Here is a 10,202-nt window from a genome sequence, read left to right on the forward strand (position 1 = left end):
GCCGTGTCACGGGGTATCGGGGCCCGTGTGCCGTGTCACGGGGTATCGGGGCCCGTGTGCCGTGTCACGGGGTATCGGGGCCCGTGTGCCGTGTCACGGGGTATCGGGGCCCGTGTGCCGTGTCACGGGGTATCGGGGCCCGTGTGCCGTGTCACGGGGTATCGGGGCCCGTGTGCCGTGTCACGGGGTATCGGGGCCCGTGTGCCGTGTCACGGGGTATCGGGGCCCGTGTGCCGTGTCACGGGGTATCGGGGCCCGTGTGCCGTGTCACGGGGTATCGGGGCCCGTGTGCCGTGTCACGGGGTATCGGGGCCCGTGTGCCGTGTCACAGGGTATCGGGGCCCGTGTGCCGTGTCACGGGGTATCGGGGCCCGTGTGCCGTGTCTGTTGAAGGATATATGTTTCCTAAGACATTGGAAGAATTCTGCTTTGCTTCAAATAATGCCATGACATCTTTTTCATCCACCTAAGTAGGTGGACGAGGCCTCTGTTTAAATCCGTCCACACGCGCACAAGGTAACATTCCCTTGGTACTGCACTGAGGTGTCAGCCTGGCTGAAGTCCCGGAGTGCAGGTTGGGAGTGCCAGCAGCAAGCAAGGGAGTTTTGAAAGCTTGGAGTTCTGGAACCTGCTGAGCTATTCATGTCCCTCCCTCCTGGAAAAATGCTGTTGCTCCATCCAGACCGGATTACCGATTTGACACAGCTCTGTGTTGCCACTCTAATTGTCACACATTTCCCCACCTTCTCTCTCTCTCAGGCAGTGCTCTCTCCTCCATCCCAGGCACAGGCGCAGCAGCCAACGCCCGACACCCAGTCGAAGCAGCAGCCACAGACAGGACTGATGAACCTGGCAGCAAAAAAGGTACAGGCTTTGTGTTTGTGACGTGGAGCAGAGCCTCTGCGTGACTGCAGGCGGGGCGGGGAGCGGGGTGGGTTGGGCCGCAAAGTGGGTCCCAGTACAGTTCCGCAATGTTGCTTTGTTTCCCGAAGGCCCATGGTGGGCCAGATAGGACCTGTTGTGTGGAAGGAATGGGCCCAGTGCACTCGTTGCACACTCGGGAAATATAAAGCTGCAGGAAGCTGCATTTGTTGAACGTACTTCGCGTGGGGCAGGTTAAGCCTTTTTGTGGTTGTATCATACAAGGGGGTAGAAGTCATGCTTAGAAAACAACGGGGTGGAAGTGAAGCTTCAGTCATACAAAGCCCTGGTTAGACCACACCTGGAGCACAGTGAGCAGTTCTGGGCATCACGCCTTAGGAGGGATATATTGGATTTTGTAATATATTTGCTTCATGGGTTCTATACTTAAGAATTCATAGCAACATTAAGAACTAGTTGGTTTATTAGCAAAAGGTTTAACAATCACACTACACATTAACAGTTCATCCACCAGGCTCACAACCACCTGCCTCATCGTGGATCCCCCGAACCCAAGTGGCTGGGGTTTTATTGAGTCTTGTGAACATCACGTGACTGGCTAAGCCACTCCCAACTCAACAGCTCTACAAACCTGAGAGCACACTGACAGGTGCATAAATTACAGATATATTGGTCTTGGAGGGAGGTTACTAAAATGATACCCGGACTCTAAGGGTTAAATTACGAGGAGGGATTACACAAACTAGGGATGTATTCCTGGGATTTTGACGGTTAAGGGGCAATTTGACCAAAGTTTTCAAGATATTAAGAGGAACAGATAGGATTGATAGAGAGAAACTATATCCGCTAGTTGGTGATTCTAGGACTAGGGGGCATTGTGTATAAATTAGAGCCTGGCCTTTCAGGGGTGAAGTTAGGAAACACATCTACACACAAAGGGTGGTAGCTGTTTAGAACGCTCTTCTACAAATGTCAGTTGATGCTGTATCAGTTGTTAATTTTAAAACTGTGACTGATAGATTTCTGTAACCAAAGGTATTGAGGGATATGGGGCAAAGGCGAGTTAGGTCGCAGATCAGCCATGATCTCATTGAACGCGGAACAGGCTTGAGGGGCTACATGGCCTCCTCCTGTTCCTGTGTGTTCCAGTTTCAGTGGGTGGTATCTGACTCCTTGCTCCGCTTGCTTTAGGACCAGAAGGTGGGTCTGCAGCTGATCACTGGGCCATCTGGTGCCGTGCTCTCGTACGCCTTTACACCCTCGAACCTGCAACCATTCTTCGTAAACAACGTAACCGAGAGCTCACTAAAAACCAGGGTGAACGCTGTGAATAATGGGCCCAGCACTACACACAAGGTGAGTTAGTCGATCACTTCAGACATTTAATAAATAGTGGCATAGAGCAACCATCATTTTTACTGGGGGGCGGAGGCTGAGAGTAGGAATAGGTTTTCCCCTTGCCCTGATTGGCTCCCTTTCTCCCTGAAAGTGCTGCCTCATTCTGCAGCACTGATCGACCTCTCAGTGCCGACCTGCCAACATTGCCTGGCTGAGAACTGACCCAGTGACCCTCAGTCCGAGGTCTACCTGGGAACTGACCCAGTGACCCTCAGTCCGAGGTCTACCTGGGAACTGACCCAGTGACCCTCAGTCCGAGGTCTACCTGGGAACTGACCCAGTGACCCTCAGTCCGAGGTCTACCTGGGAACTGACCCAGTGACCCTCAGTCCGAGGTCTACCTGGGAACTGACCCAGTGACCCTCAGTCCGAGGTCTACCTGGGAACTGACCCAGTGACCCTCAGTCCGAGGTCTACCTGGGAACTGACCCAGTGACCCTCAGTCCGAGGTCTACCTGGGAACTGACCCAGTGACCCTCAGTCCGAGGTCTACCTGGGAACTGACCCAGTGACCCTCAGTCCGAGGTCTACCTGGGAACTGACCCAGTGACCCTCAGTCCGAGGTCTACCTGGGAACTGACCCCGTGACCCTCAGTCCGTGGTCTACCCGGGAACTGACCCCGTGACCCTCAGTCCGTGGTCTACCCGGGAACTGACCCCGTGACCCTCAGTCCGTGGTCTACCCGGGAACTGACCCCGTGACCCTCAGTCCGTGCTCTACCTGGGAACTGACCCCGTGACCCTCAGTCCGTGGTCTACCTGGAAACTGACCCCGTGACCCTCAGTCCGTGGTCTACCTGGGAACTGACCCAGTGACCCTCAGTCCGTGCTCTACCTGGGAACTGACCCAGTGACCCGAGGTCTACCTGGAAACTGACCCAGTGACCCTCAGTCCGAGGTCCACCTGGGAACTGACCCAGTGACCCTCAGTCCGAGGTCTACCTGGGAACTGACCCAGTGACCCTCAGTCCGTGGTCTACCTGGGAACTGACCCAGTGACCCTCAGTCCGTGGTCTACCTGGGAACTGACCCCGTGACCCTCAGTCCGTGGTCTACCTGGGAACTGACCCCGTGACCCTCAGTCCGTGGTCTACCCGGGAACTGACCCCGTGACCCTCAGTCCGTGGTCTACCCGGGAACTGACCCCGTGACCCTCAGTCTGTGGTCTACCCGGGAACTGACCCCGTGACCCTCAGTCTGTGGTCTACCCGGGAACTGACCCCGTGACCCTCAGTCCGTGGTCTACCCGGGAACTGACCCCGTGACCCTCAGTCCGTGGTCTACCCGGGAACTGACCCCGTGACCCTCAGTCCGTGCTCTACCTGGGAACTGACCCCGTGACCCTCAGTCCGTGGTCTACCTGGAAACTGACCCCGTGACCCTCAGTCCGTGGTCTACCTGGGAACTGACCCAGTGACCCTCAGTCCGAGGTCTACCTGGGAACTGACCCAGTGACCCTCAGTCCGAGGTCTACCTGGGAACTGACCCAGTGACCCTCAGTCCGAGGTCTACCTGGGAACTGACCCAGTGACCCTCAGTCCGAGGTCTACCTGGGAACTGACCCAGTGACCCTCAGTCCGAGGTCTACCTGGGAACTGACCCAGTGACCCTCAGTCCGAGGTCTACCTGGGAACTGACCCAGTGACCCTCAGTCCGAGGTCTACCTGGGAACTGACCCAGTGACCCTCAGTCCGAGGTCTACCTGGGAACTGACCCAGTGACCCTCAGTCCGAGGTCTACCTGGGAACTGACCCCGTGACCCTCAGTCCGTGGTCTACCCGGGAACTGACCCCGTGACCCTCAGTCCGTGGTCTACCCGGGAACTGACCCCGTGACCCTCAGTCCGTGGTCTACCCGGGAACTGACCCCGTGACCCTCAGTCCGTGCTCTACCTGGGAACTGACCCCGTGACCCTCAGTCCGTGGTCTACCTGGAAACTGACCCCGTGACCCTCAGTCCGTGGTCTACCTGGGAACTGACCCAGTGACCCTCAGTCCGTGCTCTACCTGGGAACTGACCCAGTGACCCGAGGTCTACCTGGAAACTGACCCAGTGACCCTCAGTCCGAGGTCCACCTGGGAACTGACCCAGTGACCCTCAGTCCGAGGTCTACCTGGGAACTGACCCAGTGACCCTCAGTCCGTGGTCTACCTGGGAACTGACCCAGTGACCCTCAGTCCGTGGTCTACCTGGGAACTGACCCCGTGACCCTCAGTCCGTGGTCTACCTGGGAACTGACCCCGTGACCCTCAGTCCGTGGTCTACCCGGGAACTGACCCCGTGACCCTCAGTCCGTGGTCTACCCGGGAACTGACCCCGTGACCCTCAGTCTGTGGTCTACCCGGGAACTGACCCCGTGACCCTCAGTCTGTGGTCTACCCGGGAACTGACCCCGTGACCCTCAGTCCGTGGTCTACCCGGGAACTGACCCCGTGACCCTCAGTCCGTGGTCTACCCGGGAACTGACCCCGTGACCCTCAGTCCGTGCTCTACCTGGGAACTGACCCCGTGACCCTCAGTCCATGGTCTACCAGGAAACTGACCCCGTGACCCTCAGTCCGTGGTCTACCTGGGAACTGACCCCGTGACCCTCAGTCCGTGGTCTACCTGGGAACTGACCCCGTGACCCTCAGTCCGTGCTCTACCTGGGAACTGACCCCGTGACCCTCAGTCCGTGCTCTACCTGGGAACTGACCCCGTGACCCTCAGTCCGTGGTCTACCTGGGAACTGACCCCGTGACCCTCAGTCCGTGCTCTACCTGGGAACTGACCCCGTGACCCTCAGTCCGTGCTCTACCTGGGAACTGACCCCGTGACCCTCAGTCCGTGGTCTACCTGGGAACTGACCCCGTGACCCTCAGTCCGTGCTCTACCTGGGAACTGACCCCGTGACCCTCAGTCCGTGGTCTACCTGGGAACTGACCCCGTGACCCTCAGTCCGTGCTCTACCTGGGAACTGACCCCGTGACCCTCAGTCCGTGGTCTACCTGGGAACTGACCCAGTGACTCTGTCTGTGGTCTACCTGGGAACTGACCCGGTGACTCTCGGCCCATGGCCTGGCTGAGGAAGTTGACTTTGTTGCCTCCTGCTTTGGGAGCCTTAATATTTTAACACCCTTGCATGGTGACTCTAATCTATCCAGTCTTTATTCACAACCAGTGATCACTCTGCTGTTTGACTGTTTTCAGGAGAACGCCAGAAGCCAACAGATGGATGATTTGTTCGACATCCTCATTGAAAGTGGAGGTAAGCTAATGGTGACAATTTTTTTTTTTTAAGAAGGTTAAAACCATTTATGCCAAGCTGTCCAAGAACGTTGTCTTTGAAGGTCCACCTAAGTGTGTATTATGGAGCCTCACAGTGTTGCGGAGGGGGGGGAATGGGGCACATATATAATGGAGTTGATGATTCCCTCCCAGTCCCACTGCAGATTGGGCTCCAACACTGTAATTTCTGATCCATGCTGCAAAGCTATGGAATTCCATCCCTTAACCTCTCCACCTCTCCTCCTTTTAAGGCGCTCCTTAAAAACTACCTCTTCTCCTGTCCTACCATCGCCCCGTGTGGCTCGGTGTCAAATTTTGTCTGATACCGTTCCTGTGAAGCGCTGTGGGACGTTTTGCTGCGTTTAAAGGCACTGTATAAATGCAAGTTGTTGCTTATGTTTGGCGTCCCGCGGGATCAATGACCTCTCACCCCAATAGTTTCCAAGCATCTCCCGCTGCTGACGGAACTTCCCTCTCCAAGGTCTACAAGCCGCGGCCAACACCCCTCTTCCAAGTGTGGTCTAACCAAGACGCTGTGTAAATTTAGACCACCTCCCTGCTTTTTGTATTTTGTTCCTCTGGAAATAAACCCCATTCTTCTGATCGTACTCTTTTTGGCCTCACCAACTTGTGTTGCTACTTTTAGTGGTTTATGTATCTGTATTTCCCAGATCTCTCTGCTCCTCTATCCTATTTAATTTCTTGCCTTCCAAGGAATAAATGGTCTCCTTATTCCTCCTACCAAAATGAGCCACCTCATATTTTGCTACATTCAATTTTATTTGTCATTATTCCGCCCACTCTGTAATTACTGGCAAATGAAATTCAGTGTAGCGAAGTTCTTCTCTCCCGATCTGCGAGGCTACGTCAGCTCGAACTGTCGGGGAGAGGTTGACTGGTGCTGGCTTTGATCCAGTCTCCCAATAGTATTAGTATTAGGCAGTCCCTCGTATCGAGGATGACTTGCTTCCACACCCAAAAAGGGACGAGTTCACAGGTATTTCAATGAGGGACCTGACATTCTAGGTTCCGAACTACATGTTGAAGAGTGGAAGGTGCCTGTGCGTGGACTTTTATAACACCGGCCACCACATGGGTTTGACAGAGCTCGGTCTTGGTCCAGTGGCAAGGGTTATCCAAGCCGACCAAGAGACCAGCTCTGCTGCACAGACCTAGTGCGCACACATGCTCCTACTACCCATAGATCGCAGTGTGGGCTGGCCACCTTCGTGTATTCTGGTACCAATACTCTGGTACTGAGTGCTGACAAGGCTCAGGCCCACTTGCAGTGTTTTATTTATTTATTTGCCTCCCCTCCCATCCTGTGATGCCATTCCCTGGACACTGGCAGTCCCCAGGTTCGGTGCTGAAGTTTCATTCATCTGGTGCGAAGCCAGACGGTGCATGCCATTGTGCTGCTCCCCTGCGGACCTGATCCTTTCTGTGCCGGCCAGTGTCTGCACATGCACCGTTCACTCGACGTCAGTGGATCGTGATCAGGAGCATGGGACCCTGGCTGCGTGTGTTGTGTTGCTCTGAAACCCAGGGTTACTGAGACCAATTGCACCTCAACTACCCGAGCTCAGAATAAACAGGGAATCGAATTTGGGGCTGCGTGTCGCACAAGCCTTTACCCTCCCCTGAGTAGTCAAGAAGCTCACTGGTACATTGGGAGACTGAGACCCTCCCTCCCAAATCACAGTGTCATGAACTGAAACTGGGTGAATGCAAAATAAGAAGTCATCGAAGCTTGGGCTTAATTTCTTTGTCTCTTCATTTGCAGAAATTTCGCTCAATGCCAAGGATATTTCGGCATCGTTAAACGTGCCGTCTCCGCCGCACGTTTCGCCCACACTCGCCGCGTCGCCGCCACTGATAGCTCTCAAGGTGCAGCCGCCATCTCCGCAGTTGTTGCTGGAGCCCATCGGTGACGGTCAGTCCAGCAGTCACGAGAGCCGTCTCGAGGACTTTCTCGTTAGCACCACCGGCGTCCCGCTATTATCGGTGGACCACGATGGGACCGAACCCCTCTCGCTCATCGATGACCTGCACAACCAAATGCTGAGCAGCTCCAGCATTCTGGAGCACCCGCACTCGCCCATGGACACGTCCGACATGCACTTCACCGCAGACGGCACCGGCCTGACCCTGGACCTTGCCGACGCTAACTTGGACAACATGGAATGGCTGGACCTCACGATGGGCGGCTCCTCTGTGGGCCTGGCTCCTCTGGGCTCCGTCGCCCCCAGTGTCTTCTCCACTGACTTTCTAGACAGTCACGACCTGCAATTACACTGGGATTAACGTCAGCAGCCAAAGCGTTGAGGCCGATCCTTCACGAAGCCTCCTGGTCCGTGTGAACCTTCCGTGCGCAGAGGCTGCATCAGGTCAGGGTCCTTCAGCAGATGGGCCCTTTGCTGTCACTTTACTTGACCAGGATCTCCACACGCACACCGGGAATGCACGTCCCTTTGTGAAGCACCAGCGGATCTTCTCTGTTCGAACGTCGCAGGCAAGTATGGGCTGGAGCTCGTGGCTGAACTCTGAGCCCTAGCACCACTCCCGGGGGATCTACACCCGCACCAGATTCCCAACCAGAAGATGGACCTTCTCAAAGATTGACCTAATGCTCTCCACGAGGCTTCTGGGCCTGTGGACCATGATGACCCCCCTCCCCAGCACCTGTCACATTCGGTTTCTCCATTGCCAAGGTTGTGTTTTTGCACTGACTGGGGAGGGGGGATGTTTTTAAAAAAAAAACCCAAAGGTACATTAACTGAGCAGGGATCAAAGGTAACTGCCCCTTCCCAACCCCCACCCCAGGACATGTCCGAATATTATTGTTGCCTGTCCCTGGGACAGATGCCTCGGTCCTGCGTGATTTCTCTCTAAGATCGCGAAAGAAGACCGGTGTTTGTGATTGGCTCGGATTGTAAGTGCGGCGTTTTGGCTTGTGGTGGAGTAGTTTCTTTCACGTCCGCGCGCTGCCCGGCATTTGTTTGTTTTAGTCTTGACGAGAGAGGTAGAATTTAGCCCCCGGGGGCCAGCCCTCACGGTGTCTGTATGTGCCGTTCATTCTCGCCGTCCAGTTTTGAGCTGGATTATTGGGTTTAGGCGAGCACCGCCATGAGCAGACCCCAGGGACAGCTGTCACTTTCCCTGCTGAGTCAAAACTTGAACAACTTGGGTCTGCAAAAATCATGTGGCGTTCTGCTTGTGGAGACAGAAGCGTTGAGCTGCCGAGGACTGAATCTCACGCGTTGCTCAGGGAAAGTAGCATTGCTGTCACGTTGCTGGCATTTACAGTGTTGACACCAGGTCGAAGCAAGTGACGCTCGAACGTGCCATTCGATTCGGACAGTGCACGAGCAATAACTCGCTTTCAGCGGTTAAACTGGGGTCTCGGTGAGCGAGCTGCGGGTTCTCTAGGCCCTTCGGTTTGCAGGGGAGGCGAGGGGCGGGCGGGGTGGGGGGTGGGGGAGCGGTGCACGTCCCCATTTCATTCCCTCGTCGACCCAAGCAGCGTTGCCCGTGCAGGAATTCCCCTCTGCCTCCTGCACACTTTGCCCTTCAAACTGTGAAGGGAGTTTGAACGGTCGAGGGGTTAAATGTCGGACATGGCAGTGGAGTGACACTTATCGCCACTCCCACGCAGCGTTTCTCTCAAGTGAAACAAAAAGGCGTTTTAAATTTTGCTGCAGGAATTTAAAAAAAAAATCTTTCTTGCCAGCTAATACAAGAATTTTTTTTTTAAACTGTAAAGTTACAATCATTTAGAATGTAAAACAGAATTGCATACTGTAAAATGTGCAGTCAAAGTCATATCTGTGTATAAGTTGTACAGCTAACTTTAGTTGTGTTATATAAATCTCACTGAGTAACACTGGTGTATGGGGCCCACTTTTAACTTGAAGCCTTGAAAATGGGCATCAGAAGACAACCTGTCCAGCCCGGTAGAATAGCAGTTCAAGAGGTTTGCTTCAACGGGGTTCTGGTACCGGAGCTTGTGTGACTCTCCAGTTTGTCAGCCACACGAGATGAGTTTCAGCATTTGCTTACAAGCCCAGGACCAAGCTAATGCCTTTTCATCCCAGACCAAGGGTTTCTCATGACTGAGTGTGGAACAGAATTAGCTTTGGAGCCAGAGAGGAGTGTGTGTATGGCTTCTATACGTGCACACTAAGCTGAAGGAGACTTGGGAAAGGCAAGAGCGTTTAGAGGATTGGAGATAGTGACAGAGGAATGGAAATTGGTTGCACAGAATAGAAATTGCCTTGAATTCCTAGTTTCTTTGAAGTTTATAGACCGATCGGGGATTACTATCATCTTGAGTCTAAGACAATGCTGTGAGTTTTGCAATTGACACACTCAGCTAAAGTCACATTCACGCACACGTATTGCAAGCCTTGTGATCGGAGGCGGAGAGGACAGATCACTCTTTATCACTATTACAAACTAGTGGCGGCCATCTTTCTGGTAGCCAAAGGTGAAGTTACTGTGGCCATTATATAGCCCAGAAAGAGATTGGGTGTAGCTGCTTTGGCCACCAGTTCTTTGCTTTGCTGACCAGTCCCCTTGACCACTAGCTGCTTGTTGGAGTGAGGAAGCCCACTGCGCGAGGAGAGTTTTTACTTTGTGGCTGGGGGTTGAGAGAA

The 10,202-nt window shown here is 54.3% G+C and overlaps 1 protein-coding gene across 7 annotated transcripts in view; it reads left to right on the plus strand.

Moving 5' to 3' along the window:
• LOC139229971 (myocardin-related transcription factor A-like) overlaps positions 1 to 8,993 on the plus strand; it is a 240,402-nt gene extending 231,409 nt beyond the window's left edge. For all 7 annotated transcript variants that reach the window (XM_070861664.1, XM_070861663.1, XM_070861659.1 and 4 more), the window contains 4 exons: positions 760 to 864; positions 2,074 to 2,238; positions 5,470 to 5,527; positions 7,331 to 8,993. In XM_070861664.1, coding sequence (XP_070717765.1) covers positions 760 to 864; positions 2,074 to 2,238; positions 5,470 to 5,527; positions 7,331 to 7,851 — 849 coding nt within the window. In that variant the 3' untranslated portion in view covers positions 7,852 to 8,993. The remainder of the gene's footprint in view (positions 1 to 759; positions 865 to 2,073; positions 2,239 to 5,469; positions 5,528 to 7,330) is intronic.
• Positions 8,994 to 10,202: the final 1,209 nt, after the last annotated feature.

This window comes from Pristiophorus japonicus, chromosome 19 (assembly GCF_044704955.1).
Source record: "Pristiophorus japonicus isolate sPriJap1 chromosome 19, sPriJap1.hap1, whole genome shotgun sequence".
Classification (NCBI taxonomy): Eukaryota; Metazoa; Chordata; class Chondrichthyes; family Pristiophoridae; genus Pristiophorus; species Pristiophorus japonicus.